General features: G+C 34.9%; 3 protein-coding genes across 5 annotated transcripts; 1 reads left to right on the plus strand and 2 right to left on the minus strand.

Annotated features, from left to right (window-relative positions):
- The first annotated feature begins 2115 nt into the window (after nt 1-2115).
- LOC145642282 (uncharacterized) lies at nt 2116-9741 on the plus strand. Of its 2 annotated transcripts, none has more exons than XR_014115665.1 (10): nt 2116-2485; nt 4245-4437; nt 4521-4606; nt 4867-4945; nt 5080-5210; nt 5327-5413; nt 5558-5670; nt 6464-6594; nt 8728-9042; nt 9263-9741. XR_014115665.1 is itself a non-coding variant. In XM_081693403.1 (10 exons), exons 2-9 carry the CDS (start codon nt 4293-4295, stop codon nt 8838-8840), a joined length of 885 nt encoding a protein of 294 aa, XP_081549529.1. In that variant the 5' UTR covers nt 2118-2485; nt 4245-4292; the 3' UTR covers nt 8841; nt 9263-9741. The 2 variants fall into 2 exon arrangements, 1 of the variants encoding a protein (XP_081549529.1); XM_081693403.1 differs by having other exon boundaries at nt 2118-2485; nt 8728-8841.
- A 174-nt stretch (nt 9742-9915) lies between these two features.
- On the minus strand, nt 9916-12053 carry LOC145642283 (protein ABA DEFICIENT 4, chloroplastic-like). 2 transcript variants are annotated; one of them, XM_081693405.1, is made up of 6 exons: nt 11703-12053; nt 10965-11118; nt 10723-10823; nt 10440-10568; nt 10271-10359; nt 9916-10172 (listed from the first exon to the last, which is right to left on the minus strand). In XM_081693405.1, the coding sequence occupies exons 1-6, from the start codon at nt 11751-11753 to the stop codon at nt 10016-10018; spliced, it is 681 nt and encodes a 226-aa protein (XP_081549531.1). In that variant the 5' UTR covers nt 11754-12053; the 3' UTR covers nt 9916-10015. The 2 variants fall into 2 exon arrangements, with proteins under 2 accessions (XP_081549531.1, XP_081549530.1); XM_081693404.1 differs by having other exon boundaries at nt 10965-11193; nt 11703-12052.
- Nucleotides 12054-13918: 1865 nt separating this feature from the next.
- LOC145642285 (caffeoylshikimate esterase-like) lies at nt 13919-19076 on the minus strand. The gene is made up of 9 exons (XM_081693406.1): nt 18835-19076; nt 18483-18736; nt 17178-17207; nt 16388-16514; nt 16126-16272; nt 15060-15190; nt 14816-14947; nt 14578-14676; nt 13919-14316 (listed from the first exon to the last, which is right to left on the minus strand). Exons 1-9 carry the CDS (start codon nt 18893-18895, stop codon nt 14086-14088), a joined length of 1212 nt encoding a protein of 403 aa, XP_081549532.1. The 5' UTR covers nt 18896-19076; the 3' UTR covers nt 13919-14085.
- Between the last annotated feature and the right edge of the window lie 137 nt (nt 19077-19213).

The following is a 19213-nucleotide window of genomic DNA, read 5'->3' on the forward strand; positions in this document are numbered from 1 at the left end:
CTTCAATTTGTTGAAGTCGAGATGCACTCTTGTGATGTGGCCTTCAATTTTTTTTTTTCATTCTTCAAAGATGAGAACATTCATCTTTTTCGAACTCATCAGTCATCAATCAAACAGGAACGTCATTATTTTCGAACCTGCAAATATAACAATTTTGGTTTTTCCAGAGCAAAACCGAGCTCCAATCAAATATTGGTTTGTCAGAGTAAACCACACTCAAATTTCTTATTGGTCTTTCAGAGTAAATCACACTCAAATTTCTTATTGGTCTTTCAGAGTAAACCACACTCAAATTTCTTATTGGTCTTTTAGAGTAAACCACACTCAAATTGGTCTTTTAGAGTAAACCACACTCAAATTTCTTATTTGGTCTTTCAGAGTAAACCACACTCAAATCCAAAGGAGCAAAATTATGCTCGAATCAACTCACAAACCTTGTCTCACGGCACAAGGAGAACCAATTTCTTGTCTCACGACACAAGAGAGCCGAAAACTTTTTTTTTTTTTTTTTTTTTTTTTTTATCTTTGAGAGTCAAAGACACACCAACAACTTTATTTTGATCTCAATGCTTAGAAAAGCCACGCATGATGTAGTGTATACATCAAGTCATCAACTCAAACTCTGCACCAACACTAACTTGCACAGCGGAATAAACTTAAAAAAAAATTGGTAATTTTTGCTAAAGGATCATCCCACCGGTGGGTTTAATTTCTAACCCACCGGTAGGGGGAGATTTTTTATGAACGGTCCCAAGATTTAACCTGCTCTTGATACCATGACAAATTAGGGAGAAGAAGAGAATAGAATGGCTTTGTATTGCTTCATTATTATTCATCAATAGGTTGAGTATTTATACAAAACCTAAGCTCATAAGATAGGAAACAATCTTCCTAAAAGATATACGTCTAACCATAAACCCTAAAGATATATTCTCAAAATAATATCTTAACATAAGATAATACTAAATATATTATTATCATAACAATATCTATACGGAAAATATATCACATATATTTTCCGATATATCATATCTCTAACAGTGACGAAATTGGAATTGGAATGGAACTTTGAATTCTTGGAATGGAGTTGCTATTTACCCACAAAACAATTACTAGAGGTAGCCATCAAGCCGGCCTAAGCTAGATTGGGTTGGGTTGGGTTAAATTGGAAAACTAGACATGGAATCGCATCTACTACTAATTAGTTTGTGAGTTTATTATACGCGTTAGTTTAGGCACCTAATTTGTTGTAAATTATGATGCCCTATGAAAGTTTTATGAGTCGACAAGTGGATTTAAATGTTTAAGTTTGTTAATAATATTACAAATTTTTATACTTCGTATGTTTCTGGCTATAATGTGTGCCCGGAATTACTTATGTTGGTGTTACTCACTCAATCACCCCTGAATTAGTAACCCTTAACCGAGTGAGACTTCTGAATAAGTAGTCTCGACCACACAGAATAAGCACCGTAATATTTTAAATATTCAAACTTAGCCGAGTTCATTGGCTTCATTTTCAATTTGGGCACAACTCGCAATTGGAGTCAAGTTGAGTTGGTTTGACATTGGGTCAAAGCTAATTGACCCATTTAATTGGGACGATCCGGGTGGATCATGATAATTCCCTAACTAGTGCCACATGGCCATTTCAACCACAAACACTCACCTAGTTGTCACCCTTACCACCTGCCCAACTAGCTTTCACTTCATATATTTCGTAAATGAAACTATCACTCGTTAATTTATATTCCTTGTTTAATTGACATGTTGCAAGTATTCATGCATTTGATGATTTCAATTTTTAGATTACTCTAATTTCATTTAATTATGTTGTCTTAACTCGACGGAATAAAAGGTCGGGTTCTCGATGTAGGAAAATCACAAACATGATAAAAGGAAACGAGCAAATTGTCCAAAATGCCATTGATGAGATAACGAAAAGTAATACTAATATGCATTATAAGAGTATATTCCCGATATATATATCCATCACGATCCAAATAATTTAATCGAACAAAAAAAAAAAAACAATTACTCCGTATCTATCCATCATCTATAATTATTCAAGTTAATCACATGATTCGTACCCTATCATCTCGAAATTCTCTATCATTCTCATATACCAAACGCCCCATCAACGCAATAGCCCAAGCCAATATAACAAAGAATTCTAGCCCACATGCCAAAGACCAACCACAAACTTTATGAAATGGTCCAACGACTTAACTCCTAAGTTCGTGTTTCAATCTTCAAAGACTTAAACTTGGGCGAAAACTATTACTCGTACCCAGATACCTGAGAAACAAATTAAAGCAACCATTCATTCATGGCTTTGAAGATGCAAAATAGGAGATTTGTTTCACTTAAATTTTGTTAAATTTCACATTTTATTTTACAATTCCAATTGTTTGAATTTTCTGGGGTTTAACAAGATGATGTCTCCCAAGCCAACTTCTGAGGATCGTCACTCAGTTTATTCCAGGTATAATTAAATTTCAGTCCCTTTTATTACTTTTGCATTGGATTCAGAACTCTAATTTCCGACGATTATTATTAGTTTTAGTATTTGGATTCTTGTGATTTTGTTTAATTTTTGCTCAATTAATGTTATTAGACTGATTAATATACTTGGGTATGTTGAACCTCAATACCCTAGATCATTTATTATTATTATTATTATTATTATTATTATTATTTTTTTTTTATTTTTTTTTTTTTTTTTTGTTGGATGTTTTTTAATAATAAGTAATAAAATTGAAAATGGAGGGTATAGTATATTGTGATACAAAAATCTTCAATTGGGAGTTTGAGCTTATCTGGGGTGTTGAGCATTGAGTTTGTCTTACTCTGGAAGTTAGTATTGATTGGAACTTGTAAGTAGTTGTACCTAACTACCTAATTAAGGTGGAATGAATTGAGTTTATTAGCCGAATGGTCTGAACGAGGCCATTTATTTGAGATGATTTGCTTACAATTGTGTTTGCTTCCATTAGTGAAAATGAAGAATGGATTGTTTGATTGGATTTTCCTGGTTAGATAAACATTTTTTGTATTTTTCCTACAGTATATGCTTTTTATTCGGGGTTTTGTTGCCTGGGTCAAATCAGTCTATAATGACTTTAGTGGAAGGAGTTCCCTGGGGTGTACAATCTACTAGGATAATTTTCCGAGGCTCAAAGTTTTATACCACGAGCTACAGACAAGAGATTGAGTCATGGAGGTTTAAAATTAAGGAATAGAAGTAAATTGATTGGTTAGGCTTTAAACTTGAAGGTGTATAGAAGGTGATGTATACATCGTATATTACATTGGGTGGTGACATACAGTACAAGGTGTTGTCTTATTTCCCAGAGGGGCAATGTTTTGATCCACGTAAAACAAAAGTCCACTGAAAAACTAATACCCCAGAATGAAAGTGAAGCTGGATTGGTAATCACAATTTAGCTGGTCAAAAGAAAGCTTAGTAGATGGCATGAAATACCAGGGCTTCCCCCATGGAATTTAGTCCTCGTTTCATTAGTCAAGTCTCTGTGTAATTCAACATAGTACATATTTGCTTAGTTGTTGGTGTGTGTTTGTTGGGGTTGGGGAGATGGGGTGCGTTGGGGTTCTGGTCAGGCAAGCATGAATCTTTCTGTATGTATGCCAAGTTGCCAACGGGATCCAACTGACATGGGAAACATGGGGAACATCTTTATTTAAAGATACGGAGTGCTGCATCAGTAATGTCTGATGTCTGAGGACAGAATTTTCTAATCATGAGTAGTTGTGATTTATGTGATCTTTAATAGATAGTGAGCTATGTTACTCAGACTCTTCATTTCACCATAAGTACCCTTGTCGGATCCCCAGCACAAGGATATCAAGTATCGACACTTCACACTTCATTTTAATCTTTAAATTTTGGATATTCTTGATTCTTTACACAGTATTCAAGTCAGAAACTCGGTCAAGTACTCGTGTTTGACACACTTACCCCGAGTGAGTACCGTAGGTCGTAAGATGTGAGTCAAAATTCTGCTGGTATTGCTGCTAACATAAAAGAACTCAAACTGCTTTTGAGATCTAACATTCTAACCATTTTTGAAGTACTTTCATCTTTCATTTAGCATCATTAAGGTCAAAAGGTCGCAACTTTATTTTACTTACTCATGTAGTGTTTTTACCAATATTTATCCCTTTTGCTGCTGCTTCCTTTGTATAAACTAATTCCCAAATCCCAATGATATGCTTTCTCACAGGCAAACTCCTCTTAGAATCATTCATTTCACTGGGAACTTTATGCGAATATGGTCAATCTATTCCATGTACCATTATTTGTCTCAGTCAGAATCTTCGGTTGTGCTATACATCTTCAGTTGCTTGGTTCCATCATCCATCGTCTTTCTAGTTTTGCAAAAACCTTGGAGAGGAAGGCCACTTTCCAACACACAGGTTAGGCAACAAGGAAACAGACGTATAATCTTTGTTTCCTTATACCATTTAATCTAAAATTTGGATTTTCTTACGTCTTCCAGATTGTTCCTTCTTTGATAAATGGAGCCATAACAGCTCTGTATTTCATCCTTTGGGTGAAAGGAGTCAAAGCATGTGGCCCTCTTCGGTATGATTTCTTATGTAGCTTCAAGCTTCTAATTGTCTCTCATCTTATTTCCATATTTTTTTTCTTCTTCATTAAGGCAGCTTGAATTGGTAATATCATATTCTTTGATCTATCTATTGCCACAGATATTTAAGGGGTGAAAAAAAAAAAAAAAAAAAAACTGGTCACTTTGAAGCTTGATTTAATGAATGTGATATAAAAATTGCATTTTCTTGTTGCACATTGTCTTGGGTAATATAAATTCTGTATATTTTTGTCAGGTTGGTGGACTGGTAGCAATGCTAGCTTCCCTCTACTTCTTATCTCAAGGATGGGCCATGGCCACTTATTCTCCTTTTTATATCCTTTGGTTACATAGGCTCCTATTTCTCCCATGGGGAGGGAGAGAATATTTCCCTGGGTTTGTTTTTGATATTATCCTAGTAGTATTAAAATAAATACAAATTTGAGCTGTGAACTTAACCATAGATTACCGTCAGGAGTGAATCTGGATTCTGATGCTCAGAAGGAAAAGGTTTTGGGAATGAGAGAAATGGCTGTTCCTATGTTGGCAGGAATATTATCAGCTTTCAGAAGAGTGATCGCACGGCGTATTTCAATTAAGGTTTCTATCTACTTCATACATATGCAGTTTAATTTGCTCAACCTGCTATTAATAAAAAAAAAAAAAAAAAAAAAAAAAAAAAAAACTTGTCTTAATTTTCTATCTATGAATTTCAGAATCAGCTTAAGAGGCGCCTTCATGCCATTACCATTGCTTCTGCTACATGCTTCATGTTTCCTGTTGCCATGTGGGACGTGATACTGGTATTCTGAACTCAGTCTACTTTCATCATGTTCTTTTGTTTAATTTCTAGACGTGGGAGAATGGGAATGTTTGCTATTTGACCTTTTGGGTATAACTTATGTGCTCAATTGGATTTTAATGTATGGTATTGTTTTGTGCTTCAGGGGACAGCTCCTGATAGCAATAAGGATCTTCCCTTTTCCACGTGGCCTTACATAAGCACCATCCTTTTTGGAGTGATATTGATATCCTATGTTGAGAATATTGCAGAAGAGAGGTACCTAGCCAGCTATTCTATTATTCTCCTTATAGATATCTGCTGTTGGTGTTTGTTGTGCATAATATGTAATTAGATCTATCATATATATAAAGTTGTGCATCCTTGAAGATGTAGACTTATATAGTGTTGGGTCTCTCAAGGTCACAACAGTTAATTGTATTTACCTTGCCGCTGTAACTTTTAGCTGAGAATCATCATTGTTCTATAGTGTCGTTGACATTATTTCTTATCTTATTGATGTGTTGGCTACAGTGTTGTGTAAAGCTCTAAATTATTATTTTTTTTTGTGTGTGTGTGTGTGTGTGTGTTTTTGGGTCTGTACCTACCCAAAAGAAGGCCTGATGTTTAAGGAGCTTCCTTTGATGTGATGATTAAAAGTCAAGTCACAGTTTGGAAGGATGAAAGGAATAGATTTTTGCATCATGTCATGATCTTGATATGAAATACAGCATAGTGTTCATAAAAATCTCCCTTACTTTCCTTTCTGATAATTACTCAACTTTTCATCAAGGAGCTTTAACTTGACCTAAATTTAAGTTTTGCTGAATACCATGTTTTGATAGCTGAAAAGTGAAAAAAAATTGCACTTTGAAGCTGTCCTGTTTGTTTGCTTTCACTTCTCCAATAACTTACCATTGTATTTTTCAAGAAAATGATATCTCTCTTGAATAGTGGTATGTTTCTGTAAAAGTTTCTTATTCTTAGCTAGAGTGTTTTTGAATCCTTGCTCTAATCTCTGTGTACTGGTGGAGCTATAAATATGAATGATGAAATCCTTGTGTCTGTGTAGGTTGCACATGGTGTTTTCATCTCCTAAACACCTTATGGTAGCTGGAGGATGTATCATTGTATTGGAGATTTTGTACAAAATGGACTTCTCTCTGGCAGGATTCATTATTTGCTGCGCACTTCTGGGTTTTGGTATGTGTTATAACTTTTTATTAAATGTTCAAGTTTTAGTAGTAAATGATGTTGCAGGAACTCTAATAATGATATCTTGAAGTCAAGTTGCTTTGATTAGGAGATCTTGAGCTTTGAAGTTATAGAAAGGTCTTTTTTTATTGGATATCACCAATTTGGTTGACTTATAGGCAGTTTTGTATTTCCTCTTAGTAACAAGCATATCTCGATTCTCATGTCTTGCTAATTGCTATCAATAAAACTTGCTATCAGTAAACATGGTTTTTGTTCTTGCTTATACCAGCTTTCTTAAAATATATTATGTTATAATGAGTTGATGTCTGGCTTGTTTAGAGGATGAATTCAGTAGACAGTAGGTGAATCTTTGCTTCTGCTCAAGATCGATGCTGTTTTTCTTCCTTGGAAAATTGTATGGCTGCATTCCCAACTATGCATCCCCTATTTTTAAACAGTCCCAACTATGGCCCCTCATTTTTAAACATTCCAGTCCCAATTATTGATTAACTAAAGGCACTCTTAACGATTAATTAACTATTTAGCCTAGAATAGTCCCAACTTTAGAAGTGTTTTCTGATTTCTAAAACTAGCCTTTTGCAAGCTTATTTATTACATCTCTATGCTATGCGTCAGTTTAGGGAGTTTCCTTTTTACCTTTCAATAAAATATAGATAAATAAAAGAATAAATTAGGCTTTACAATAAAAATATTCTTCAATATCAGACATGGTAGAGACAAATCAATTTATTTCATAATAATTATAAGTAATAAAGGGCAAAACTAGAAAAAATAATTTATCATTATACATCAACAATCCATGATTAATCAAGTCGTGAAGTATATCTTAAATAAATCTTTGGTAAAATTTGATGTTACTTTTGGTTTTGATATAGAAAAACGTGCTCCGAGTCAAACCATTCCCATTCCAATTGTTAAAAAAATAGGTCAACTTTGTAAATTAATGGTCATTATCTTTCTATATTTGTTACTACTTTGTACATCTGTTCAGATTTACTCAACCTATGCATGACTTCTTCTAGTTAAAATTAAAACCTACATACTCTAAGTTGTTGTACATGCTTTTTAATTCCATATTTCCATGCATATAGAACTAGTGCGAAACACTTAATAGGTTAACAAAGGGAGAGAAAAATTGAGATTGAATAATTCTTAAAAGAAAAGAGGGGGGGGGGGGGGGGGGGGTTTGACTTGTTTCTACTAGGGATGGCAACGGGTCCAGGTTCAGATCCTGTTGGGCCCTACCCTGAAATGCGGGTATGGGTCCAATTTTTTTAGACCCTGTGGGTTCGGGTAGGGTATGGGTCTAGGTGGTATCAGGTAGGGAATTCAGACCCTACCAGACCTTACCTGTCATCCCGTCATACCCAAACCTGTTCAATATATTAATTAATAAATAATAATTGTAAAAGTAAAACTCAATGTAAGAAACTCACAGGCGCCTACTTTCATAGTTGAAAGATTTGTCAAATTAATTCTAATGTTTTCATGTATTAGTGTTTTTTTTTCCCCCGTGCTATATGCAATCGTACACTAAAAAATGGCGATTAAAAATTACAGGGAAAAAAAAGGTAAAGGACCCTGCTAGACCCATAGGGTTCGGGTAAGGGTCTAAACATTTTATACCCTAAGGTCCGGGTAGGGTGTGGATAAATATTTACGGGTACGGGTATTACTATACCCTGCCCAGACCCTACCCATTGCCATCCCTAGTTTCTACAGATTATGAGGCATGTGAGGTTGTCTTTGGAAAACACTCCAAATGTTCCCCACACTCTTAGCAAACAAGGTAGGTATTGCTAATTCCAGCAATTTTCTCCAGGCACTAGGCCTTGATATCTTGCTCGTGTTTCATGTGCTTAAGATAATTTGTTATATTTTAGTTTTTGGTGTGTGTGTGTGTGTGTGAGGGGGAGAAGGGGGGGGGGGGGGGGTGAGGGAAGCTTTGCTCCATCTTTTATTTCTGGTTATCTATATAGTTTGAGGATTGAAAGGGTTTTATTCCTAGTTTTGAGTCTGACAAGTTCATTGATTGTTGTGCACATAGAGAGACAAGAGTTTTGTGCTTTTAATTGTCTCTTTATCTTTAAACTATTACTTACTGTCTACACTCTACAGGGATATATGAAGCAACTTCTTTGGAACGTCCAAGGCGAGATCATCAAACTCTAGAACCTTCAGAGAATTTATTTGAGGAGGATCAGATTCAGATGTCATCACTGCCAACTTAAAGTATGATCGCGTTGGAAGTTCACTAGTCAGCTAAGATGTGGTTATATATTTTAATTGGTTTATTTTGGTGAATTGGTTTTTTGACTTGATCATATTGGAGAATGGAGTTTAAAGTGAGGGAAAGGGAAGAGAGTGTGTGTGAAGTGGGAAGTGATGCTAGGCCTTGGGTATGGACCCTGAGACTAAATGTAGGCTATGTAGGTAGTTGTTGTAATACAATTTAGTTTGAATTATAGCACAATACTGAAAAAGTATGTGCAATGATCTCTAGATGTAAATAATACATTACAGCTGATCATTGTAGATATTATCTAGTGGCTAGCTTTGCTAACTAGTCATTTCTACTTGTGCAGCCGAGATTGTATTTATTTTCTTACATTTAGTGGCTAGCTTTGCTAACTAGTCATTTCTACTTGTGCAGCCGAGATTGTAGATACCTAATTTAAACCAGAAGAATTTAGCTGGGACTGAGCTTGATGTTGTAACTCAGATGGTGAATTTTCAGGAAAATGTCAGTGTTTTTTCATCTTATAAGCAAAGCTTGGAGGCTCGAAGATTGACTTGTGAGATCAAACAAGGTAAATTGATGTTGGATTGTTGGTCTGTCAATGTTGGGACTTGGGAGCTACTTGTTGGAAAGAGATTTTAGTAGTTGGGGAATATGCAGCGTATGAAGAATACAAAACTTGGCTGTGAAGCAGCATATACTCAACTGGAAAACATAGTTGTAGTTAATTTTTTTTTCCTCGAGACGATAAGGAAAAGGGAAAGTGATTTTATTTTTGCATCTCTTTCCCGTTTCTTGTATTGCAAATGTGTAGTTTAGTGATACAATCAGTTCATGACAGATAACTTGTTATATTCAGTCTAATGTTATTCTTACGCGTCTCTTATGGCTAATTCTTGTCTAAAGTGCGTTATGGAGTACGGAATATTTTCTTTTTGGTTCATCGTCCTTTACCATCATCTTATATACGCACAACTCTGATGTTGATCCTACTACGTTTATCTTCATTACAGTAACAATTTCGTTGATCTGTATTGCAAAGGATATCTTGGTATGTTGGCATGATGTATGAATGAGAAACTAAAACTTGACAGCAACTTCCTTTGCACATTTAACTACGGAGTAATACATTAGTTCGCGAAAGCCTGAAAATACAGTTCTGAAGAATTAGATAATAGTATCTGTATGTCTAGTTTTCTCAGCAGGTTTGGTCAGTGACGACGTGATCAAATGGCTTAGGATTCCAACTGGACAGAAAAGCAAACACATTGAGACTGAATGCCGGGTTTCGATTTCTTTCTGTAGACCATCATGGTAAACTTGCCTGTTCACAAAATAGGAGCGTGTGAGCTTTTAATTCAATGCCTGATTATAATAGGAACACCATAATCTAGAGTAAGCAGGGGAGAGGGAAGAAGAGACCTAGCAGCATAGAGGTCCACTACCAACAGATGAATCCATGCTGATGCTAATGTCATCTCACTGGAAAACATTTTCGCTATACCTTGCAGCTACATATCATCCATATAATGCAAAATTGTGAATATAAATTTGTTTTGTATTTGAATATGTTAATGCCAAACAAACTAACCTCGGGTAACCAGTATTTACTGGCAAACATCAAGCGTATAGTTTCAGGAGTCCACGACAGGTACAGAAGATAAGCGTACAGAAGGCCAAACACAACATATGGTATGCTACTTTTCATGGTCTTTTTTGTCTGCAGTATATTCAGTAATCATACTGTCATACACATAATAGAAGAGCACAAAATAAACACTTTCCTTGGTGTAACATTCATTTAGACTATTTAACGATGACTGTTACACCAAGAAAAAATTTCATACATAGTTCAGTTAGTTCAGAGAAGTTACAAGTTCAGCTTTCGGAGCAACAACCATAAGAGTGTAAAACGGGAGGACAGCTGCTGTCCCTATGGTAAATGCACTGGTAGCAATTTGAGGATCCGGCAACCCTGAAATAACAAGCAAAGTATGCTGCATTGGGTTAAAGGTCGAACCTAAGATTATAAGCCCGAAAAGGATAAAAACTGATATTCACATGTTACAGGCTTTGAGCAAACCAGCATTTTCAGGATTAAGAAGAGAAATCTTACAAGAATAGCATACTCCAGAATTCTTCCGCGAAAACACAAATTTGTTTACTTTCGGTCTAACATCAATTCTAAGCCCTCCAAGGAAACACCAATCATGCTTTACATCAGGTCTTAGCTTAGACACTTGCTGGCTATAAATTTCAGTGCTTACACCCTGATGAGAAAGAGCTAAACTTGGACTTAATCCTGCCTTATGATGGATTTTATGTACTAAAACTCGGCAATCAATCTACATCAAACAACCTTAAATCATAAAATTGGACGATATTAAAGAATTTGAGTGAGATTTCACTGTAATCATTCAGTATATATTGTTGTTCTGACACTTAAACACTGGAACATTAACAATGCATCATTTTTTGCCACTGATTTATAGAGGATTAGAGGCAGTGAAATCTTTGTTATTTTTCAGCTTTCAACCAACTTTTCAACTACTTTGCATGCAAACCAAGCATATATAGCATAATCAAATAAATCAATTGGGTGAATGTTCTGTTTTTAATCACCAAAAAATGCTCATGAATTATTCAGAAACCAAAAATACATACTAAAAGAAGTTAATTTGATCAACACCCAGATGAAATTAAGCAAAATTATCAACAAATGATGATGCAAACAGCAAAAAAAATCAAAACTTTGAGCACAACATCAGAAACAATTGAATTCAAAGTTTGATAATTGGGATATAAAATTGAAGTCAATTAAAAAGCTTAAAACTCAAAAAAAGAAAGTGGGTACCTTGGAAGAAGAGATCTGGGGATGAAAGGCAAAGCAGGAAGAAAAAGCCATACCCAAAAAAATAAAAACAGCACTAATTCCAAAAGACCCAGAAAGTATAATGAATTGTGAAGTTAGCAAAAATGAAGAAAATTAGAACCCACTTATACATTTATGATGAAATTATAGCTTAAATATAGAAAACTGTGAATTAATATTGACATAATCATGATTCATGAAAAAAAGGAAATGGGTGATGAAAGTAGATAAACTTCCTCCCATTAGAGGAAAAAAGAAGGGTAGGCTGGCAATGGCATGTTGTTAGGCCCTGGTAAGGTAAGTGCTCCACTGACTAAAATTGTCATGACTTCATCTAAATTGTTGATTTTATGACTCATACTACTGCTCATTCAGTCATTCCCATGTGGGCTCCTTTTTGTTTGCTTGTCTCTCCTTTTATTGTGCTCATTTTTGGGATTTTTAAGTTGCTTACTTATCATATTGATACTCCCCATGATTTTTTTTTAAGTGAATTATCGCTTTTTGGCGCATGTATTAGTGTTAAACTTTGATCAATAATTTAATGATAAATAAAATTTATAACAATTGAATGTTAGTAATAGATTATTCATTAAAACGTTTTTAATAAGTATTCACTGTTATATTTGTTTCTTATGTATAAATCACTAATATTAGCCAACGTAAATTAGTTGAATAGTGCAAAATGTCGAAACATTTTATTCTAAAATTAGAGTGAGTAATTGTTTAGTACCTAGGTAAATATGGGGATATACTAAGCAATAATAATACCTTTTCTTAACATATTATGTTTGTACTCGTACTAAGTAACAAATTGGTTGTTTGACATGGTATCAACAATGGTATGGTAAGAATAAATGAATGGGATTTGGTTTAGGTTTTTTATGTATTGATGAAGAATTTTCAACACCATAATACGATCCCGAAATGCTACGTTGGTGATCATCTCTTGCGGCTATTGATTATCAATGCAATTGAATTTGAACTACACTCAATTTCATGACTTTATAGACCAATTGGTTGACAGTTTATTGTTTCAAATCAATTTATATAACCTCGAGAAACATTCCCCGCATTCACTTAAATTTGATAAAAATTAATCTCGAAATTGGTCAAAAATCGTGGATTATAGCCTTTAGTTTTGGACGATTTTCGACTTTTCCAAACTCAGACTGAAAAGAGGTTGGGGAGCTTTCCATCAACCCCACGGGACCTCGAGAGGTCATTTGGGTAATTGAAACTATTCACTTTGCCTTAAAAATGTCATATTTTCCTTTTTTGTGACCAACTTACCAAGCTTCATTAATTCAGGCCATCACGAGTCTTTGGGTGACTGACTAATTGATCTGATTTCATGTATTTTAGCCTTTAAATTTGGTTTCCACACAAACAAATGAACCTGATAAGATTAAGCATCGAAGTGCTCCCTAAGATTCCCTGGTCCACTTGGTGTTTGGAACCTTCTCTTTGCTTGATGTTGGGCCAACCTATGTAAGGGTCATCCCAACAACCAAACTTATGCAAAGAAAATTCCTAAACTATTAGGGGTCATGAGGTTCCTATGCTGCCGCATTTCACGGCGCAGCTAGTTTGTTTGTTTCGAATAAGGAAAAATTTCATTCAATCATTTTACAAACATATAAATCCAAGAATTTCTAGGGCACCCGGTATTTAGGCAAAAATAAATAAATAAATAAATAAATCAGGTATGCAACATAGTACTGCATATGCTAAATACCGCCTAGGCGCCTATTACTTGACATTATTCTATTTATAATTTTTATTTTTGCTCCTCCCCTCCGCTTCTTTAACCCTCTACGCACGTTCTCTACCACCACTGCAACCATTCAGGGCTCACCACCACTAAAAAAGACATGAAGCAACTTAATTTGATTTTAAAACGACACATTATATTTGTTCTTTTGACATTGTAAGAATTGTAACAATCACAATGGACTTAATTGTGGATGGTCAAGGACTTGGACTAAGAAGCTAGATTAGTATATTTCATCACAGATGTCAAAGACTACACCCCCCTCCCCCCTCTTTCTCCCTTTGGAAAAGCAAAACATACATTAATTCACACTACGACCTTGGAAATTGATTTTGGCACAATGTGAAAAGAGCATAGAAAACTGTGTTCTCATAAAGGTGTGCCAAAATCATTTCCCTACTACACTAGAGTTAAGCCAAGAAAATATCCAACAAAACATTTTACTGCTTCAAATATTTATTGCATATTCACCTGAAAATTTCAATAGATAACAATGCTTCTAGCACCAAAACTTTTCAAAGCCTGTGATTTTTCCTTTGTACAGAACAAATACTGCTTATAAAAAATATATGTTTTCCTTTATTTTCATCATCAGCTCTGATTAGCGTCGTTCTTGCTGTGGTCATCTAACCAAGAGATAATATCATCAAATACGCGAAAAATAACATCATCTGGCTCCCCTTCAAGAAGTGAATGGTAAGCATCCTTGTAAAGAATAAGATTTTTGTCTTTGCTGCTTGCCTTCTCATACAATGCCTTGCTAACTGATGGATCTGTTACGACATCAGCCTCTCCATGTAAGATCAACAACGGCAATGAGACCTATTCAATTATCAACAAGAGAAACAATCTATAAGCTTACAGAAAATACTCAACGGCCTACTCTTTTTGTAACCATAATACTAGCTGGAGGACTGGAATCTAATGGAAGTTGCAAAGTGATATGTACATCAGTGTTTGTACAAAAATCGATAGGATCTATCAAAATTTGCACGCAGTAAATGTCATTTTATTTCTCCTAAAAAAGCACACCAGTTTATTTTATAAAATACATAAGATTACAAGGCAACAGAAATGACTTACTTCTTCCAGTCGACGAGCTATCTCATCTGTTGTGTGAAGCAGCTCAACAGCTGTCTTCAGACGCGGTTTATCCTTGTAAGCAACGACATTATAGCCTGCCTGAACTCAAGAATGCGACAAAATACAAATATATATATTTAGTTTTCTGCACTAGTGCCAAGAGTTAGGAAAATGGGATGCAATAACAATTTGGAACAACCGAGGGGGAAAAGAGTTGGGGGGGGGGGGGGGGAGTTACCGTTTCTTTCTTCTCACGGAATGCCAAATCAGCTAAATCTTTTTGTGGAACCATTTTCGATTTGGGAAGAAACTTTGCTATGGTAAGTAAAATTTGGACCACAATAAATGGGGGGTACATGTCATCTGCAATCTAGACAAGAGGAGAAGAAAAAAAAAAAGGCAGCAATTGTCAATAATGCACACAGGTTTAATAGCACTGTGTATATGTTGATGCTTGAAAGAATTTCATGAAAGAAAAGTACTTTGCACATGGGTGCCAATAGAACAGCGCCATTCCAAGCATTGGGTTGCTTAAAGTGCACCTTTAGAGCCACAGCCCCGCCCATTGATTGTCCAAACAAAAAGCTTGGACGGCCACGAAACTCTGGTCTTTCTGCTACAGAAAAATAAGAGGTCAGCAGCTTATACACAGGCAATACAGCTAGAAATTTGTGAAGGAAAACAGATGGTTCCAGTCAGTGATTATCCATGAAAGAATCGCATTGAATTAATTATCCATATAGACCCCATGAATAGATGAAGCAAGAAAATGATATCAATATAACATTGTATTAATTATCACAAGATAAGGAACATTGTCATAAACATTATCCTGACTTGACAAGGGGACCGTTGTAATATTGTATTGATTATCCATATAGAATAACAAGAGATTCTGAAAAAAAAAATAGAGATAATTGTAAATTATTGCAGAAAAATATGCTTTTGATTGAACTCATAGGAATCTCTGATGAGAAAAGATAATTTCACAACCAAAACTTCAAACACGTTGCATAGGAATTTTGACTCTTTGTAACTAAAAAGTTGCAGACGATAAAGATGAGAATGTTCTGTTTTCTACTTCGCTAATATGATATCCAAGAAAAGAAAGAAAAAGAAGGCTGAAAGGCAAGAATCAGAAAATTGAGTGAATTAACAAAATCACGAGTGACAATGAAGATCAGAATGTTTTCGCTTTTTATCCACCAAAATGATAATCAGTTAATGAAAGACAAGTCACGAGGGTGAAAAAGAATCAACGAGCAGAATGATTTATTCTCTTTCCATTGAACTCATCAGAAAGGCCTAAATGTACAAGTGTCATCCTGTATTGCTTAATGCTTATAGCATATTACGATGGAATCTCTTAAGTTAGTGTCACCTTCGACCTTTCAATACATTAAGTTAGTAAGGCAAGAACTGATTATGGGATGCAAATATCAACATGAAGCACCAAAATTTATCTCAAAACCAGCCAAAAGATCCAGGCAATACAATAAGGAAAAAAAAAATCCTCTGAAGAGTTGCCATATTAGTGTCCATAATTACCTTTAACTTTGGAATAATACTCGACCACATCATCAACGAGCTGATCAAAGCTTTCAATATAGCAATGAAGACCATCTGAAAGGCCAAAACCTGGATAATCCATTGCACAAACCCCATATCCAGCTGATGCCAGCTTTCTAGCAATTCCTGCAAACTAACAAAGTAGAAAGATTGAACTTTTACCATCAAGATAATTTTCTATTTTAATTATGAAAATTTGTGATGAATAACCCAAATATTAACCCAACGGGAAGGTACATGCCTTCGAAGAAAAATGAGCAAGTGTCTCCATAGCCATGACAATAACAAATTAATGCTTTTGGAGGAGACGACTCTGGCAGCCAAGTTTTGGTGAAAATTTCCAAACCTCTTGAATTCTTTTCATACTTCTGTTCAATGAAAAAAAAAACAAATTAACTTCACTTACATAGAACATTGCACACAGAAAAAGGGAGTATCACATCAAAAAGATTATACAGCCAGAGGAGGGGATGTCATTTTTTGGATTCTATTTTACAAGTACTTTCCACCAGTGTAAACTGACATAGTGACATGAGGGTACAATGACTGCGATCAATCAGCCTACCACTTACAGCTTGCTACCACTTTGCTCAGGCCCTAAAAATTCTAGTGTGTGTAGCTTACATGTTCCTAGTTAGATTAAAGCAGCAGCAGCGAAACACTCATGTTGGATTTTTTGTCTGCGAGATCAGATTTCATATAGGCTGGCTCACCATTAAATTAACCAAGACTATCAAATCAAAACGTTTTTTGCAAAAAGACACAAAATTGTTTAAGTTATAACTATTACACAAGTGCGAAAGCTTGCTGTAAAATAAGTAGTTAAACTTAAACATATACTATTATACTAAACAATAATCAAGACGCTCAACTTGGATTGATAATTATATATTAGCAGGCTGTTCCTCCCTTGTTTCTTTTACTACTTTTTTTCTAGCTGGGGGGGGGGGGGGGGGGGTAGAAGGAGGAGCTTTGGACTCGTTGAAAGATTCAAGAGCTTTTAACAAATAGTGATAGATAACAGTCATTACCTCTTCCATCTTCAAACCCTGAGTTGGAATCTGTAGCATGTAAAAAAGAATGAAAAAATAAACATCAAAATAAAAGAAGTCTCATACACCAATATTGATTAATGATTGAAAGAAAATTCAAAATACTGAAATCAATAAGCAACATATTTTTTAACCCATCATAAATCCTCAAAATTACATATTGGCAATGGATTACTATTTACAGTATCAGCAATAGAACAAGCACAACCACAACATCAATAAAATCGAATATCAAAACTCAAAAGTAATGTGAAACTTCCAATAGTCAGGTAAAACCTTAGCTTCAACCATATGGATGATGAGGTACAGTCCCAAATAAAGCAGTAACTTACTGTAAGCTAGAATGTATACTCATGTAATATGTAATTAGTAAAAACCCAAATGACAAAAACAAGTAAACTATCCATGTTTGTGTTTTACTCCATTCAGTAATCAACCAACCATCATGTGCCAATTCCATAAACAATATAATATTCAATGACACACTATTGACTTTGAGTGACACTTTAATACAGGCTAAAACAACCAAGCCATTGATGTATGTACCTTACTCCTAAATTCAAAGATTCAAACAAAGATAAATCGCCACAAGCCCACAAGGCACTACTTACATATAAATCTAATACTCCGTCCATCTCACTAAGATTGCCCCATTTGATAGGGTAATGGTAATGGACAGAAGGAAGTAGTTCGCATTACTTAGTGACAGTGTGACACAGTGTTGACTTAGTGGTACACAAGTACACAATATCAACTACTTTTGGTCTCATTAAAAAAACAATCAACATGGTGCTTATAATGTCATTTAAAATTACACCCCCCACAACTATAAATGCAACAAACTCCAACCTTTTTGACCAAGTTGTTACATACACTGATACACTACTCTATTGTTATATATAACCCACACCTTTATTTATAGTTCTCTGTTCTCTGACATAATAATTACATGCATTTCAAACTTCCAAGAAGAGCCCAATATCAACCAATACAAAGATGGTAAATTTCTCAAAGTGAAGCTAAATAAAAATACCCCTAAACACAACACATTGATAGCCTTTACCTATAATTTGAACTACTAACGTGACAACCAAATCCGACCCGAATTACTACATAACCGTCATAATTCACCCTCAAAATTACTAAAGTTCCCATCTTTCACCACCACCGTACAACAACACCCATTAAAATCAATCAAAATACCCAAAAAATAAAAACTTTGAATTAAAAAAAAAATCAACAAAACTTAACGAATTAAATAAAATTGCGAAGAAAAATTGAAACCTTGAATAAGCAATGGTCGATTGAGAGTTGAACATCCTTAAAAGCGTCACGAGCACGGCGACGAGCAGGAGCTTGATCCATATTAGCGTCGAGAATCTTCTTAAGATCGTCGGAAATGCCATTAAATTTCGACGACAATGGAGAAGCCGCCATTGCTGACACTTCTCTGTTTTTCTTCTTCTTCTTGTTCTGTTTTCTCTCTCCTCCACCCACAACAAAACTGCAGCAATTTATCCCAATTCTTCGCTTTTTACCTACAAAAACCCCAATTTTTTATTTTTCTTGAAATTACTAAAAATAAAATTTGAGATAAATAAAATAAAATTGGGTAATTTTATATTATTTGAAATACCATCGTCAAGAGGAGATTGGTCGTTGTTGGTGGAGTATGACTTAGCCAAATTCAACGCCATGTTGGAAAAAGGGGAATTACAATAATTAGAAAATTAAATTAAGAATTTGTATTAAAAAAAAAATTAAGAAAAAAAAAAGGAAATTTGGGAAAGTTTGTGAATGGAAATATGGAATGATGGTGGAGATAAAGAGAGTGGAAGTAGGAAAAGGAAAAAGATGGGATAAAGGGGTTGAGCTATGTTTGCATGAATAACAAAAAAAAAAAAAAGCAAATTGGGTAAGTTGTGGAATTATCAAATTCATCAACAATCATATTTATACTCTAATAGATTTGGAGATTGGATGATTTTTTTTAATTTATTTTTTGCCATTGAAGT

This window comes from Chenopodium album, chromosome 8, assembly GCF_948465745.1.
Source record: "Chenopodium album chromosome 8, dcCheAlbu1.1, whole genome shotgun sequence".
In the NCBI taxonomy this organism is placed as follows: domain Eukaryota; kingdom Viridiplantae; phylum Streptophyta; class Magnoliopsida; order Caryophyllales; family Amaranthaceae; genus Chenopodium; species Chenopodium album.